Source organism: Eschscholzia californica, unplaced genomic scaffold (genome assembly GCF_041429995.1).
Source record: "Eschscholzia californica isolate CP2 unplaced genomic scaffold, dmEscCali1.0.p SCAF_2, whole genome shotgun sequence".
Lineage (NCBI taxonomy): Eukaryota > Viridiplantae > Streptophyta > Magnoliopsida > Ranunculales > Papaveraceae > Eschscholzia > Eschscholzia californica.
Genome location: NW_028238309.1, coordinates 18,369,797 through 18,386,010, shown reverse-complemented (window position 1 = coordinate 18,386,010; position 16,214 = coordinate 18,369,797). Strand labels below are relative to the sequence as shown.

The following is a 16,214-nucleotide window of genomic DNA, read 5'->3' as shown; positions in this document are numbered from 1 at the left end:
AAATAAAGAAAGAAACTTTTCTCTCTTTCCAATAATACCCACTACTATAAATTTAATGACAACTTTATTTAAAGGTAAGTTCAACTTTTTCATTGTAAATTATAATAGTTAACGAGGATACAATTGGAAAAACCATGTTATTTTTGAAAGTCAAACATTAATTAATGATGTTCCCTTAATAAGTTGGGTTTTCAAAATAGGTCATTCTTTTTGGGACGGAGGGAGTATAGTTTAAGAAAAATAAAATTAATAATTATAAAAAAATTGGAAACTAACTAAAAGCAAGGAAATTAACTAAAGCTTAAGAAAGCTATCTAAAGTTGGATTTTTGAGCCAGGGGTCCAAAAAGTGGGGGGTTAAATGAAAAAAAATCCTAAGTTGCCTAAAAATGAGGGGCAGGTCCTAATGTCAGGGAAAATATTTGTTTAGCTTTTTTTTTTTTTAATTTTCTTCCTTTATTGCCCCTCGACTTGACCCAGCCCTTCTCTCTCCCACGTTTTTTGAGGGATCATTAAATACCCGTCCCTATCTCACAGGCAATCACATCCTTCCTCCATATCTCGCGCCATCTGCTTCTTCCTTCTTTCCTTTTCTTTCTCTCTCTAAATTATCCTCCATTAAAGCTGAGTTTTCCCCCCATTTTGCCAAATTTTTTGTCGAAATTTTTGGGATCCCGCTCTTTCTCTATTTGATCAGTTTCAAAATCTTTTAAAAGTTTTCAAATTTCATCTTCCAACCTATTTATACCACCCACTGTCTTAATATCTTCCAACCAGAATCTGCTCTTATCTTCCAACCTTTTCAGGTAATTCCTCTTAAATGAGCAAATCCTATTTGTCTTCAATGATAGACTTTAAGGAAGCTGAATATTCCATTTGTTCTTTTAAGGAAGATGATAATGCCTTTTAAGGAAGAGGATAATGCCTTTTGTAAATGAGACTTTGACATTCCAAAATGACAGACAAAGTGAAAGGAATATTTTTCTATTCTGTACATTATATTTTCATACCTTAAAAGGCATTATCATCTTCATTTTTCATACCTTCTTCATTTTTCATACCTTCTTCATACCTTCTTCATTTTTCTTTTCCCTCCAGTATACAATGGATATTGAAGGAATGCTTTCTGGGGACATTGTTGCACGACGTCCTCTCTGGTGAAACAAACTTCAACTTAGTTGTAACAGTATACAATGGATATTTTGTTTTTTCTTTTCTTTAAATTATCGTTTCATACCTTCTTTATTTTCTCTCTCTATCCAGGTTGGATCGTGATTTTTTTGGCTATACTTCATCTACTTCTGCTGCAACATCATCAGAAATGACGAACCACAATCAAGCATCTAATAAGTAAGTTTGGAACTAACTTGAACTTTACTGTTTCGTTATTGTTTTACTTAAAAACAATAAATTGGTGAGTACACATTTTAATTTACTGAAATCCAAACTCTGCTCAGTACATATTTTCATTTACCAGGAACAAAACTGTTTCCTTACCTAATAATAATTTACCTGTGCCATTTATATGAACCAGTAACAAATGTCTAATAAGTATGTGTGGAAGTCATTACCAGGGCCGTGCGGTGCCCAGTGCGGGCAGGGCGCCCGCACTGGGCCCCCCACGTACGTGAGGCCCAATTTTTTTTATACTTTCCAAGTTTCAATTTTGTTGTTGTTGCTGTTCGGTACATTTCCAATTACAAATACAAAAAGGAAGTTTGAAAAAGTCAAACTTTTGGAAATTTGGGTATATATTTAAGTAAAGTAGGGGGCCCACTCTCCAAATCTGACGCATTTCTTTCTCTCTCTAGTCTCTACTTTCTTTTCTCTCTCTAGTCTCTACATTCCTTTCTCTCTAGCTATTAACTCTTTCTCTCTCTACTTTCCTTACCTTTCTCTCTCTAATTTCTTCTTATTTTTTTTTTTGTTGAACTCTCTAATTTCTTCTTTATTCACTTTCTTTTGTTCTCTCCTTTCCTTACAAGGAAATCAGACTACAAATTGGCTAGTCGTTTTTTTTAGAACCGGCTTAGGCGGTTTAGAATTTTTAAATTTGTTGATTGCCTAGCTCACTCTTTTTTTAAATTGTGGGTGCAACAATTTTTTCATTATCTTACCTAAGTCTTCTTCCAAATTACTACTAGTGTATTAGTACTATGTCTTTTATGAGTGCATTTTTCTATATACTGAAGTTGAAAAAATTTTGCTTCAAAAAATGCAAGGAGAAAAAAATTTTAAGTAACATCTTTTTGCTTCAAATGCTTTTTGAATACATTTTGAGTTGATAAATAAACGATCAATTATCTTTATAGTCAAATTATTTTGAATTCGTTGTCATTTTGTGTGTAATTTTTTTATATTTTGATTATACGAAGGGCCTAAACTAAAATTTTGCACTGGGCCCCAAAATTCTCAGGCACGGCCGTGGTCATTACATATTGTTGATTGTTGTGTACTTATAACCAGCTCTTACTTTACGGTAAATCCAATAGTTTTATGGTTCAGTATACATGAATACTTCAAATTTTGGTTAGTACATATTTATGTTTACCGTGAACAAGAATATGTTCAGTAAATATTTATGTTTACCGAAAACAAAACTGTTTCCTTACCTAAATTAAATTCTGATGTCAATGATATGTTTGTTTTGTGCAGTCTCCCACTGGATTTTTCAAGAAATTCCTCTCTCTTGGTTGAGGATGCATGTAATGCCATTGTCAGGGCTGAACCTCTAAGGTCTGCTAGCTGGCCTGAGTTGTTTACACATTTGGGGCAGGAATTCCCTGGAGGCGCCAACGCCTTTCGAAATGCACTTGGACGTTATTCAATAAAGCACGGGTACAATTTTAATTATTTGAAGAATGATCTTGATCGTATTACTTGCGTATGCAAATCCCCAAAATGTTCTTGGACCATTCACGCTGTGGCTCCTCTGAAGTCCAGGTCAATGTTTGTTCTAAAAGCTTACAACCCTGTGCACACATGCCAAGATTTTATAATGTCAGATAATAAGCCAAGATTATCAACCGAAAGTGTTAGCTTATTAATAGTCGATGACATTAGGGAGAATCCGACCAAAAGTACTAAAGACATTGTCAGATCTTTCAAGAAAGACTATGGAATTGAACTCAGCTACTACTATTCATATTAGGCTCGAAACAGGAGTATTTCTTTGGCCTATGGGGAGGAAGCTGATTCTTATGCCAAACTCAATTGGTATGTTGATGCCCTATCCCGTTCTAACCCTAATAGTTTAATTGATCTTCAAGTTGATAAAGATTCCCACCGTTTTGTTCGAATATTTATTGCTCTTGGAGCATGCATCCAAGGTTTCAAGCACTGTCGCCCATTGATATTTGTTGATGGTACTTTTGCGAAAACGAAATACAATGGGTGCATTCTTGCAGCTGTAGCGAAGAATGGCAATGATGGTAAGTATTTTACCAATATTTTCCGTCCGGTACACAATTTTATTTACTGGTTTTTTTTTTTATTTCCTGTTCTAACTACTGCCATATGTACTTTGCAGGTTTTTTTGTTATCGCCTATGCTGTCGTTGACGTAGAAAATGATCTAAACTGGACCTGGTTTTTTTGTAACTTGGCGAAAATGGTTGATAATAGCGAGTCTTTGACTTTTATGTCGGACAGGCACAATGGTATTATAAATGCAGTTTCCAACATTTTCCCAACCGCGCACCATTCATTCTGCGTTTGGCATCTAAGAAACAATTTGAATGTACGTGTAAAGAATGGTGCGAAGAAGTCGGACTATTTCCAATCCCTCATGTTTAAGGCGGCTAGAGCCCTTACTATATCGGATTTTCAGAAGTACACTTCTGAACTTGTAGTCATGGGTGGCAATGCTGTGGATGCATTTCTTCACTCTGTAAATCCGGAACATTGGGCTGATGTTTTCTTCCCAGGAAAAAGGTACGGTTTAATATGTTCTTCGCTCTCGGAATCCTTCAATTCGTGGATAAGGGATGAGAGAGTTCTTCCAATAACCGTAATGCTAGATATGTTGAGGATCAAAATTATGAACATGATGAATGCCAGAAGAACTGAGTCGGCAACTTGGGACTCTTTCTTGTGCCCTAAGGTCAACGAAAAAATGCAGTCTAGATTCAACGTTGCCTGTAGCTGGAAGGTAATACAATCAGGTAAATTTGTGTATGAAGTAATGTCCATGCCGAGTCACTCTGTGGACCTTGGGGCTCTTACATGCACATGTCGTAAGTGGCAAGTCCAAGGTATCCCTTGTGAGCATGCCATATTGTGTATTAAAGTGCATGGAGGTGATTCATCATCCTTTTTTGATCCCGCTGTTACAACGGATGCATACTGTAAGACTTATAGTCATTCCATAAATCCTGTCCCATCTTTCGATCAACCAACAACGTTTGAGGAAGCCAGCAAGATACTTCCTCCTTTAACCAAGAAACGTCCAGGCAGACCACGTTCTGTAAGAATTGAAAGTTCTGGAAACTTTAGAAAGAGGCAGCGGATATGCGGTAGGTGTAAGAAGCTCTCTTATCACAACCGTGCTTCGTGCAACGAAGCGATTTAGTGATTGAAATGGTTTTTATATCAGCAGCAAAAACTAGGGGCACTCTACAACTTTGAAAAGCATTTACAGTGTTGGGAGCTTTTCAAATTTTTGAAGAGAGTCACATTTTAGCCTTGTGCTGCTTTGATTTTTTTTGTATCTTTTGTCGAACTTAATGTATTTGTGTTTAAAGTCAATGTATTATCTTATATTTTGTTAGTGTGTATTGTGCTTGAACATAATGCATGATATGAAACTTTTAGTTTTATCCAGTACATTTTTCTATTTACCAGAAAGTTTAAGTTTTGTCCAGTAAATTTTTTTATTTCCCGGAAAGTTTAAGTTTTTCCAGTGTGGTGATTTTACTTTTTCTAAGTCAAGTCGAGTACATATTTTTATTTACCGGAAATTATTTTATGTTTTGAGAATATATTTTCTCGAAGGGACTTTTTCCAAGTTTTGTCTAGAACATTTTTTTATTTACCGGAAATTATTTTTTTCCCCGGGTTTTTTTGGGACAAAACTTCTAAGTTTTGTCCAGTACATGTGGATTTTCCGTAAAATTTCTAAGTTTTTTTGGGAGAAATTTCTAAGTTGTTGTGTCTAGTACAATAATAGAGTTTTGTCCAGTACATGTGGATTTTACTCAAAAATATATTCAGTACAATTTGTTCTAAGTTGTGTTTAGTAAATTTTTTTATTTACCAGAAATAATTTGTTTTCCCGGGATTTTTTCCGAAAAATTTCTAAGTTTGGTCGAGTACATATTTTTATTTAACGGAAAGTTAAATTTTTCCCGGAATTTTGGATATTTTTTCCTAAGTTATGTCAAGTACATAATTTTGTTTACCGGAAATTTTTTGTTTTCCCGGCATATTTTATGGAAAATTATCATGTTTTTTCGAGTGAAAACATATTTTTTTCCAATACAAATTTTCACAATAACAAAACCTTCCAAGTTTTCACAATAACAAAACTTACAAATTGTCACAATAACAAAACCTTCCAAGTTTTTTCCAGTACTTAGTAACAGTTAACAAACACAAACATAATTTTCACATAAACTATTTATGACCTTCATTTATCAACCTTCTCCATACCTCCTTTGATTCATCCAAAATTTTGAAAGTTACTTCTACCCTCTTTCTTCTTGCTTTGTCTGCATAAGTTTCCACCTGCGTGCAGGACCCCGGGAAATTGGACTGGTTGCTTATGTTGAAGATATCCTCCAACTGGAGCATTACGTACAGTCCACAGTCTGGACTGTTTGATTCAAAAATAAAATGTGAGTTTAAAGAAACTCAATAAACTCAATAACTACTAAAGTAAGGAAGCAAAATTTAGACTCACCTATCCCCTTGCTGAGGGCAGTCAACCTCCTTTACATAGGATATCTTTTTCGTCATCCTTTCTTTAGCGTATTGCCCACTTCGTTTGCGCGTGCACTTCATCTTGATCAATGTCTCTGCCAGCTGCGATGCAAATTTCTTTGCATTATTGTTGCATTGCTTAGCCAGGTTAGTGTCACGCTGCAAAGAGTTGTAGTGCTTCCATTCATTTTCTTCAAATTCATACACAAGCAGAGTCCAATGATGACCCTCGAATGAGTCATCAGTGTACGGCGTATTCAGTGGCGCACACAACGTTGTAGTATGATCTTTGATATATTGCGCTTCCAGCCGTTGATTTAAATTGGCCTCAATACTTGCCTGACTCCGCCCTTGTTTTATCAAGGTCTGCAAACCATTTAAATTCAGTGACTACTATTTACTCAACACTCCGCTGATTTAAATTCAGTATTGGCCTCAATACTCCGCTGATTTAAATTCAGTGACTACTATTTACTCAACACCATTTAAAAATGAATTATATGTTTGCCAAGGAAACTTACAAAAAGCAATGAAGATAGGAAAACAACTTCTTTGTTCACGTCTCGGGCGTCCTGTGCAAGGTGGTCCTCAAACCAGTCTATGATTTGCGAGTCACATCCCCGAACCATCATAAGTTCATCCAAATCTTTGGCTTTCAGGCAATGTTCTTTATCCTTGTTCCAGACTTCGAGGCTGTACATAGAATCCCATCCAGCCACACAATTATTTTCCAGAAAGATATACATTTTACTATACAAATTGTTTACCATACATTTTTTTTTTACCAGACATTTAATTATTTACCAGTTACTGAGTTATTTACCTTGTCCACCCGTATGTCATGAATTCTAGCATTAGTGATTTTTCTTTCTCCTGGACGTAGGGCCATAACCCTCCCTGTCTCCAGTTACTTATTGGTTCTTTCCCTTGTTTCTTCATTGTGATCGACTCTATATCAATCACAGGGAATTTAATGGCAGCTGCTGCTCTGGATGTTTGTTTTCGGGTTCTGGGGTTATCCTTGACCCTTTTGATAAGAGATGTTGGTTTAGCAATTGACCCTTTCTGTGTCTTCGATACTACTCGTTTAGGGGGGCTCACGTGTGGTGATTTAATTTTTCTACTTGTTCCAACATGATCCAATTTTTTGGATACTTCTTCCACCGATGCTCTCCCCATTTCAGCAATATCGGCGAAATTCTCTTCAGCTGTTTGGCAAACATCATCTCCCTGCTGTGGTGGTGGAGTCCACACAATAATTTGCGTCCCCAAGTTAAGATCAAAACTTGGGAAATCATTGCTGTCATCCTTCATAATATCTGTCAAATAATGTATATTCAGAAAAATAATGTTTTTAACAAACTAGGAAACTTAAATTATTTCACCACATAATTTGGCAACATTACCTCTCTTGGGAGGCATCTCTTTTTCATAAGTATCATCCACCCACCCTGCATGCTCACTAGACAAATTGATATGAACCTCATCTTCATCATCCATCTCATCATTTCCTTCTTCATCCAGCTTGGCTTTCTTTTTTTCCTCTCCCTCATTGCCTTCATCATTTAGCATGCTTATTATACTTTCTCAGAAAAAGAATAAAACTGAAAAAGAATAATATTTACTGAGAATATAAAATAAAATAGAAACTATTTCATTACCATCTTCATTGCCATCGCTATCATCTTCGTCACTGTCTTTAAGTTGATACTTATTACTCCGATCATTTTTCTTGTCCTTCCTTTCATCTTTCTCCTCTTTCTCATCTTTGTCACTTCCATCCTCGCTTCCATCTTTCTCCTTTTCATCTTCGTCACTGTCATCATCTTGTTCCTCATTATCATCTTTCTCCTCATCTTCCTCATTATCATCTTTATCATCATCTTCCTCATTATCATCTTTCTCATCATCTTCCTCATCATCTTCTTCTCCCTCTTCATCATCTTTTTCTCCCTCACTTTCTTCTCCTTCATCATCTTCTTCTCCCTCTTCATCATCTTTTTCTACACCCTTTCCCCCCTCATCTTTCTTTTCTTTCTCTTTCTCCTCTGTCTTCCCTTTCTCCTCTTTCTTCTGTTTCTCTTCTTTCTCTTTCTCTCCATCTTTTGGATCTTCCATCTTACTTTTTCCCTTACAATAACGTTTGCGTAGCTCCTCCACACCATCCGTAACCTCGATTAGGCCATCTTCTCCTCTAACCTGTTCTTCTACAGGAACTAAATAGGTTTGAAGGAGTGCCTTATATGCTTTGTAAGAATCATCCCTATCCTCGCACGCTTCTCGCAGTTTTTCTTTAAGTTCAGCATTTTCCTTTTGTAGCTGTTCAATCCTTCGAAGCAATTCATCTACCACTTCTGTGTTCTTTGGTGCTGACAGCAACTCTTTTTCTTGATCAGTTGGGGGGTACACAAATGATTCACTGACCTGGTTTAATGTACAGTAAACCAAATTATTTACCAGGAACTAAACATTTACTAGGAAATAATTTTATTTACCAAGAACAAAACAATTTAATGGTTCCTTTTCTGTTTACCAGAACAAAACAGTTTCACATTAACATTGATCAAATGTATACCTGTTCTGCAGTAAGATTTGCAAGCTTCTGGTCAAATGTCTCATCTATATTGGTCAAAGACCACCTGACGATCCTAGGCACCTCATCCCTAAACCTCTCTTGTCGATCAAAACATGTAGTATGCTCGCAAAACCACACCTATAAAAAACATAGAGTATGAGACACATGAAGTTAAGTTTAAATTTAAATGATAAAAAACATACTCACAGGAAGTAATACTAGGCACCCTGAAGCTTTCAGTGGGTCGTTGGGATACTTATTGATGTGATCAATTAGGAATGAGTGGACCGCTGTTGGCCAACACAAAGTTTGAATTTCTTCCATTGTATGCAAGTTGAAGAGAATACGCATTGGAACCTTGTAACCTGTTAGGGGAGCAAATAAAACACTCGCACAAATATACATGATGATCAGCCTGATGACATCCATGTCATCTACCTCTCCGTTGACAGCATCTCTCAGTGCTTTGGATAATTGTGTGCATGATATCATTCCAGGGATTTCACCAAAGTACTTCATACAAAAATCTATTTCAGGCTCCTTTACTGATCGATTTTTAGGGAAGACTTCTCTCGCCTCTCTTGACAATGGCATACCTAGAATTAGGGCCACATCTTCAGGTTTCAGTTCCATTTCTTTCCCCGCCAACGTAAACCTTTCTGTCGAACTAGAATAGAGGCAGAGAATTTCAAAGATAGCCTTGTTGGGTTTGTTTATGTTATCCCAATCTATTTTGTCCTCAACAAAAGCCATCACCAGATTTTTAAATGGAGTCGCGGCTAACAACTCTTTCTGTGTAGTCGACATCTTTGGATATGTGTTCTTCATTTGTCTCCACGTATTTCGAAGGGCATACTTGTAAGCCTTCGGCACCAGTGCTGCCAGGTTTGGTGGTCTATTTTTCCGTTCACCCGTTGAGTTTCCACCTTCTGTTTTTGTTTTCTTTCCTTTTTTTTTTGGCTGCTTTCTTCTCTCTCTGGTGCAGCTTTTCTCTTGCCTTTCCTATCTCTCTCTGCATTGTCTTCTCTCTCGGGTGCAGCTTTTCTCTTGCCTTTCCTTTCTCTCTCTGCATTGTCTTTTACTTCTCTCTCTGGTGCAGCTTTTCTCTTGCCTTTCCTTTCTCTCTCTGCATTGTCTTTTACTTCTCTCTCTGGTGCAGCTTTTCTCTTGCCTTTCCTTTCTCTCTCTGCATTGTCTTTTACTTCAATGCTCTCAGTACTTTCTACCTGTAAAAAATGTAACCAGGAAAGAATGTTGTGTCACACATTACAACAAACACTTGAAATGCATGGTCATCTTTACAATAAAACAATTTACTGAACATATTACTGAACATATTTTTATTCTCATGAAGAAATCCATATCACTTGGAACAACATAATGCCAGTACAATAAAATATTTTCAAGGAACAAAACATTTTACAGTGAACAAAATTATTTACCAGGAATAAAACAACTTACGGTGCAAAATATTATTCCCATGAACACTAGACAAATCTAAATCACAGTAAAACAAAATATTTTCAAGAAAAAAATACATTTACCAGAATTTAATTTATTTACCAGGAATATTTTCAACAATAACATTTTTTTACCAGAATATGGAACATTTACCAGAATAAAAAACATTTACCAGAAACATTTTCAAGAACAAATGATTTTTTGTTCAGTTTCATACCTTCTTCTTTCTAGGACTAGTTCTTCTAGCCAGAATGTCTGCAATCGGTCTTTCCTTTACTGATATCTCTCTACTGGAAGTTGGTTCTATGATAGTCACACCCTTTGATTTCTTGTTCGTATCTTTACTTTTCACCATATCTGCGTCAAAGAAATGTAAGATTATACACAAATTTTATGGTTTCTAAAAACTTCTAGGGTTTCTAAAATCTTCCAGGGTTTCAAACAAACCATAAGAGATCATTTGTATAAACTTTAAAGGTTTCTAAAATATTGCGTCCCTAAAGAAAGATCAATCACCATATCTGCGTCAGAAAGTAAAGTTTTTCACAAATTTTAGGGTTTTAAAAATCTTTTATGAAAGAAACTTTTATCAAACAAGTTTAGGTGGATGAGATAGAAGTAAAACATACTTGAATCCCTTCACAAACTTGTAAGTTATTTCTCCAAACAGACTTGAATCCCTTCCTTTTCTTCAAAAAAAATTGAATCACTTTAGAAGTAAAAGTTGAAAGAGGAAGATGCAGGAGGAAGATGACGGATGAACAGAAATTTGGAGAGAGAGTTTTCTTGAGAAGGAGCAAAGTTACCTGGGAAGAGGGACTCGGCGTGGGCAGAAGTTAATGTGGCAGTGACCGTTTGCAGGAAACGTCACTTCCGTCCCTCGAATCAGTCAGAAATCGCGCCAAAAAATTCGCCAAATCCCGGTTGATTTTCAATGGCAGGGGGCGTAAATTCGACGAACTTTAGGGTTGTTTCCGTCATTTTAAATCCCGGCCTGACATTTTGGACCTCTCGTTTATTTAGGGGCAACCGTGGACGCCCAGCCCATTTTGGGCCTCATTTTGGACGTCCAGCCCAATCCCTCAAAAAAGTTTAATGGTCAAAACTCATAAATTAATGGTCTAGGGGCAAATACCTGATCAATTGCTCATTCCACAACTCCCACGGTGATGCATTGGGAGTAACACATGGTTTTTGAAACTTAATACTATTAAATTAATGATGGGCGTTGGAAATTAATGGTGGCATTGGTGGGTGTGAGAATCAATTGAAATGGGTCTTTGAAACTTGATATTAAATTGATGATGGGCCTCGGAAATTTAATTTTAAATTGATGATTGCCATAATATTAGAAGCACCCTCACAGTCAAGCCTATTGATAAAGGAGCTCACATTTGGGCCGTGGGGGCCTGCGCCCCACGGGCCCCTATGTGGGCTCGCCCCTGTCTATAAAATTAAAGTTTCTTCTTAAAAGATTTGTAAATAACTACCTCAACGTCATCATCTACTCTCTGATGACGTGTCTTACTGGACATGATTAGAAAAATTCAAAAAATTTAATATGACACTCTAAAAAGATAGAAGTTGAGTCTCCAATTAAAGATGCTTTTGGTGTTGGTTAGCGTAGTTTAGGTAATAATCTTTTCTTAGATGATAAAATTTAGTTTGTAACCTAATTGGCTTAATTTAGTAAGGGTTTATTTATTTCAAATTAGCCCCCAATTTGCGACTAAATTGAAAATTGGCGTCTTTTATTTGGCTGCCCGACCATACATTTTCGTTACAGAGAAATTTTTCTTTTTATTTTTAGGGATTTCCCAAACGTTAGATTTGATTTGGGGGTCCCGAAACCCTAGATCTGGTTTGGGGAAACCCAAACCATATTTGAAGCTTCGAGCTTCATTGAAACTTCAATTCGAAGCAGTGTTATAGCTTCAACAGTGAAGCTTTTGAAGCTCTGTTGTCAAAGCTTCAGCAATGAAGCTTTTGAAGTTCCAAATCAAACCTACGGTTTGGGATTTCCCTAACCGTAGTTGAGAGGAAGAAAATTGAAGAAGAAGAGAGAGAAAGGAGAAAAAAAAGTTATTTTAAGGTTAAAGATTTCCGGTTGGAAAATTTCGACCAACGACCTTTTTGCCGCAGAAGAAAGTGTAAGGTGGAGAGAGGGAAATGTGAATTGGAGGAGAGATGAGCTGCACTGGAGGAGAAATAAAGAGATGATGTGGTTTTATGTTTTAAATTTTTTGAGCATTAATTCCATTTTGGCACCAAGGGTAGTTCCGGATTTTAAACGTATGATTATCCGTGAACTCAAAGTCCACCAATCCTCCAAGGGCGATAAATATCTAGGAACCAATCTCTTCATTGATCGCAACAAAAAGCAGGCCTTTCAGCCAATTATATCCCAAATCAAGAACAAGCTTGCCAAATGGAAAACAAATCTCCTTTCACAAGCTGGTCGCGCGGTAGTTATCTCAACAATCGTAGCAGCTGTTCCCCGATACCAAATGCAGTGCTTTGCCATCCCTAAAGGCATTTGCACTAGCATCGAGTCCCTCCAAAGGACTTTCTGGTGGAGAAAATCCAAGACGTTTCACACTCTGAACTGGTCAGCTCTTTGTAAGCCACGCAAACTTGGCGGACTGGGATCTTGCCTCCCCCTTCTTGACAATCAAGCCTTTCTCAACAAAATCAACTGGCGTCTTATTAATAACCCGCAAGCTATTTGGGTTCAAGTGCTCAAAGGGAAATATTTCTCCAAATCTACTAAACCCTCCCACCCAAAAGCAAATCATTCGTAGCCATGGAAATCTATCAGCAAGCAGTTCAATCAGGTGGAGAATCTTGTATTATGGGATATCAACAAAGGTAATCACATAAATATTTGGCATGACTACTGGATTCCCAATCACCCCCCTCTCATTAATCATAGTGGTTCTAATCTGGAATGGGTGGCGCAACTCATAACGAATAATAACTGGAATATGAATGTCATAAATAACTGTTTTAATAGTGATATTTGCAGCTCCATCGCTAGCATAAATTTGCAGGCAGATGAAAAAGACAAACCAACATGGACGCTGACTAAATCAGGTAATTTTTCGATTAAATCTATGTATAACTTTCTTAGGACAGAGAGTGAAGAACCTATGCAAGATCAAAATGATAGGTTCTTTATTTGGAATATGAATACGATTCCTCGTATAAAACTATTTTTATGGAAGTGTTGTACGAACAGTCTACCAGTTAAAGACAAGATTGGAAAGTTTATCGGAAACTCCTACTCCTGTATTAACTGTAATGAACACGAAACTCTGGATCATGTGATGTTACATTGTACTTTTGCGAAAGCTATTTGGTTTCATTTTCAGGTCAGATCGGATCAATTAACTACGGTTCAGCTTTGGATAAAACAATGGAAAAGCCTCGATGAAGAGGCTAACAATTTATATGCGAAAATACTATGGTTTATCTGGAAAGCCAGATGCGAAAATTGCTTTTCTACCAATAAACAAACCCCTATACAAATGATCTCAAGGATTAGCAATACTTCCACCATCCCACTCAAATTTGAGTCTATTATCACTAACAAATGCAGGGCAAAACCAAAGAATCAAATGGAGACCTCCATCGACACCATTCCTAAAGTTCAACGTCGACGCCTCTTTTTCCACCATCATTGAACCATCATGTATCAAATGCATCATTCACGATGCAGATGCGAACTTTATCATGGCAGCAACAGACTCAGTAAGATGTCAGAATGCGGAAGAATGCGAAAGCATCGCTGTTCATTCTAGTATGTTATGGGCTATACAACTGGGCATCAGTCATATTCATATAGAAAGCGATAATTAAACAGTAATCCAGTACATCAACGACAACGGTGAAGGGCTTCATTGGCAATCCAAAAAGATCTTGAAACAAGTGATAGCTCTAAAAGATAAAGTTCAAGGCATTATCTTTACCTATACTCCTAGGGAAAACAACATCCAGGCTGATGGTTTAGCGAAATGGGGTAGAAGTCATGGGCAGAGAGTTATTTGGAATGTTGTACCGTCTTTTGTACCCAAACTTCTGTAAAAACCTTGTTCTTTTATGGTTTTAATGCAATTTCCTTTCATAAAAAAAGGGTAGTTCCGGATAAAGTTGAATTGTCCTCGAGAGCCAAATCTAAATGTCAGACACTTATTGGAGCAAAAATGGTGAGCTTTTCACGAATTGGGGGTCAAACCGGAATCAACTATTATTTTAACCGCTGCTTAAAAGTATTTTCTTATCTATCCTTTTTCTTTCTTAAAAGTATTTTCTTATCTATTTTCGGCAATTTTCAATCAAACTTTAAAATTTTTCAATCTCCCATCCTCTCTCTCTCTATTTCATCATCATCATCATCATCATCATCATCATCATCATCAGCATCATCATCATCATCATCATCATCATCATCATCATTTCTTTATCTACTTCCCTCCTCCATCTCCCTCTTTCTAAAGATTCAAACAGTTGCTGGTCTGATTTGTGCATCATCATCATCATTGCTTTATCTATTTCCCTCTTTCTAGAGATTTAAACAGTTGCTGGTCTGATTTGTATATCAGTGACTAACCACACTTATTGGTTCGCATAGGAATTATTCAAGAGATGTATGTCGGGAATAGAAATCAAACTATCCATATAAGGAATCTCCATAGAAAATAATTACAAAGTTAGTACAGACTAACTCAATCCACCTATAGTTTTCAGATAGGTGATTTAATGAGCTCAAGCTCATACCCAAAGATATCTACAAAATAAAGGTACGTACCTTCCTAAATTAAATGGATAGTTTTTTAAGCGAAAAATAAGGCACATTGTACTTCCGTAATTACAGAAAGCGCCATCGAATTTTGGACAGATTAAAGAACAACGTGGATTTCAAAGATGAGTTCTAGTTGGAGAAAAATTTCTATCGGGGGGAGATAACCCATTAAACAAATTATTTCTAGAATTACTACATTGCCAAACTACAATAAATTAGAAAAGAAAAATACTGTAGAAGTTGGTTATGAAATTTTTTAACAATGTTAGACCATAATCATGTAGAGTTCATAAATTAAATTAGTTGGAAATTGAACTCATAAATTAACACAGTATAAGTGAAATTCTTGAGAAAATTAATTAGCTACTAGAAAATTCCATGCCTCACTTTTGGGTCCAACCTAATGTGCCCATTCAAATGCACAAAGGTAGACAATATCGAGGTCATCCTTTATATATATGTGGAATTGGAACATTTATTTTAGAATTGCCTTAACAAAGTGATTTTTCTTCTAGGATATCACAATTGCAATAATCTTTGGCTTTTCTTGAATACCTCTCCTAAGCGGCGGATAAGTTACATTTTGAGTTTCTGATAGCACACACAAAGCACAGTTGAAAGTAGTAGCAAATAAACAATCCATATCAGGTTAAGTAAACCAATGCCCTTTACCACAATATTCTTCGTAATAGTCAAATACTTCTCCAATATATATGTAACGATCAACACCCAAATGCTCAAAGAATAGAAATTCATCTTCTTTTAATGTCTCAAGCATTTTCTTACGCACAATTACCCATCCATCTTCTTTGTCCAAGTTTTAAAATTCTGCACAACACCTGTATCCACAATGACCATCACCTAAAACATCCTCTAACCTTTCAATGACATCTTGCTTAACCCTTACTCCCAACTGGACAATAAACTCTCCAACACCCATTCATCGGACATATATTTTAATATGAGATTTTGACTAACATAATCCGTCTTCTTTGTGTTTAGGTTATGACAACTAAACAACTGACCAAAATCTTTATCAACATCGGAGTAGAAAGAAATTAAATCCATGTCCCACTGTGAGGTGTTGTCTTTTGTTTCAGGTGGAAGATCCTTATCAAGGTCCGGTAAAAGAATTTTTTTCTTCTTATTCACTGCATAAGCATCAACTGCGTAGGGGCCCTTTAAATAATGAAGATCATTAGTAAATTTTAAAAAAAGTTGAATTACGTGTAACTTAAAAATATTGTTACCTGACTCATTAGAATGTCGTCGCTTGTGCTAGAAAGTATGTGTTTATCCTTACCACTACGACATATAATATAATTTTTAAGTTAGTAAGATTTTTTCGTTGACTCTAATAAAATTTGTATTATCTTATAATCAATCCAAGATTTTATTCTTTTTCTCCGGCCTTTGTGCTTGACAATAGGTGGTTCTAACAGTTGCATTTTCTCCTTAGA

General features: G+C 36.3%; 2 protein-coding genes across 2 annotated transcripts; one reads left to right on the top strand and one right to left on the bottom strand.

Moving 5' to 3' along the window:
• The first annotated feature begins 2,654 nt into the window (after positions 1 to 2,654).
• Positions 2,655 to 4,756, top strand: LOC147556647 (uncharacterized). The gene is made up of 2 exons (XM_086663656.1): positions 2,655 to 3,430; positions 3,529 to 4,756. Exon 2 carries the CDS (start codon positions 3,609 to 3,611, stop codon positions 4,566 to 4,568), a length of 960 nt encoding a protein of 319 aa, XP_086519782.1. The 5' UTR covers positions 2,655 to 3,430; positions 3,529 to 3,608; the 3' UTR covers positions 4,569 to 4,756.
• Positions 4,757 to 6,852: 2,096 nt separating this feature from the next.
• Positions 6,853 to 8,082, bottom strand: LOC147556646 (uncharacterized). Its single transcript, XM_086658671.1, has 5 exons — positions 8,041 to 8,082; positions 7,579 to 7,927; positions 7,324 to 7,473; positions 7,019 to 7,236; positions 6,853 to 6,867 (listed from the first exon to the last, which is right to left on the bottom strand). The coding sequence occupies exons 1-5, from the start codon at positions 8,080 to 8,082 to the stop codon at positions 6,853 to 6,855; spliced, it is 774 nt and encodes a 257-aa protein (XP_086514797.1).
• Positions 8,083 to 16,214: the final 8,132 nt, after the last annotated feature.

Bases quoted from the DNA above. Each gene is read 5' to 3' on its own strand.
- LOC147556646 (XM_086658671.1), bottom strand. From the start codon at position 8,082: ATGGTGTGGAGGAGCTACGCAAACGTTATTGTAAGGGAAAAA. The intron at 7,474-7,578 runs GTAATGAAATAG...TAAATGATGAAG, and splicing joins TAGCGATGGCAATGAAGATG to GCAATGAGGGAGAGGAAAAA. The intron at 7,237-7,323 runs GTAATGTTGCCA...ATTATTTGACAG, and splicing joins AGAGATGCCTCCCAAGAGAG to ATATTATGAAGGATGACAGC.
- LOC147556647 (XM_086663656.1), top strand. From the start codon at position 3,609: ATGGTTGATAATAGCGAGTCTTTGACTTTTATGTCGGACAGGCACAAT.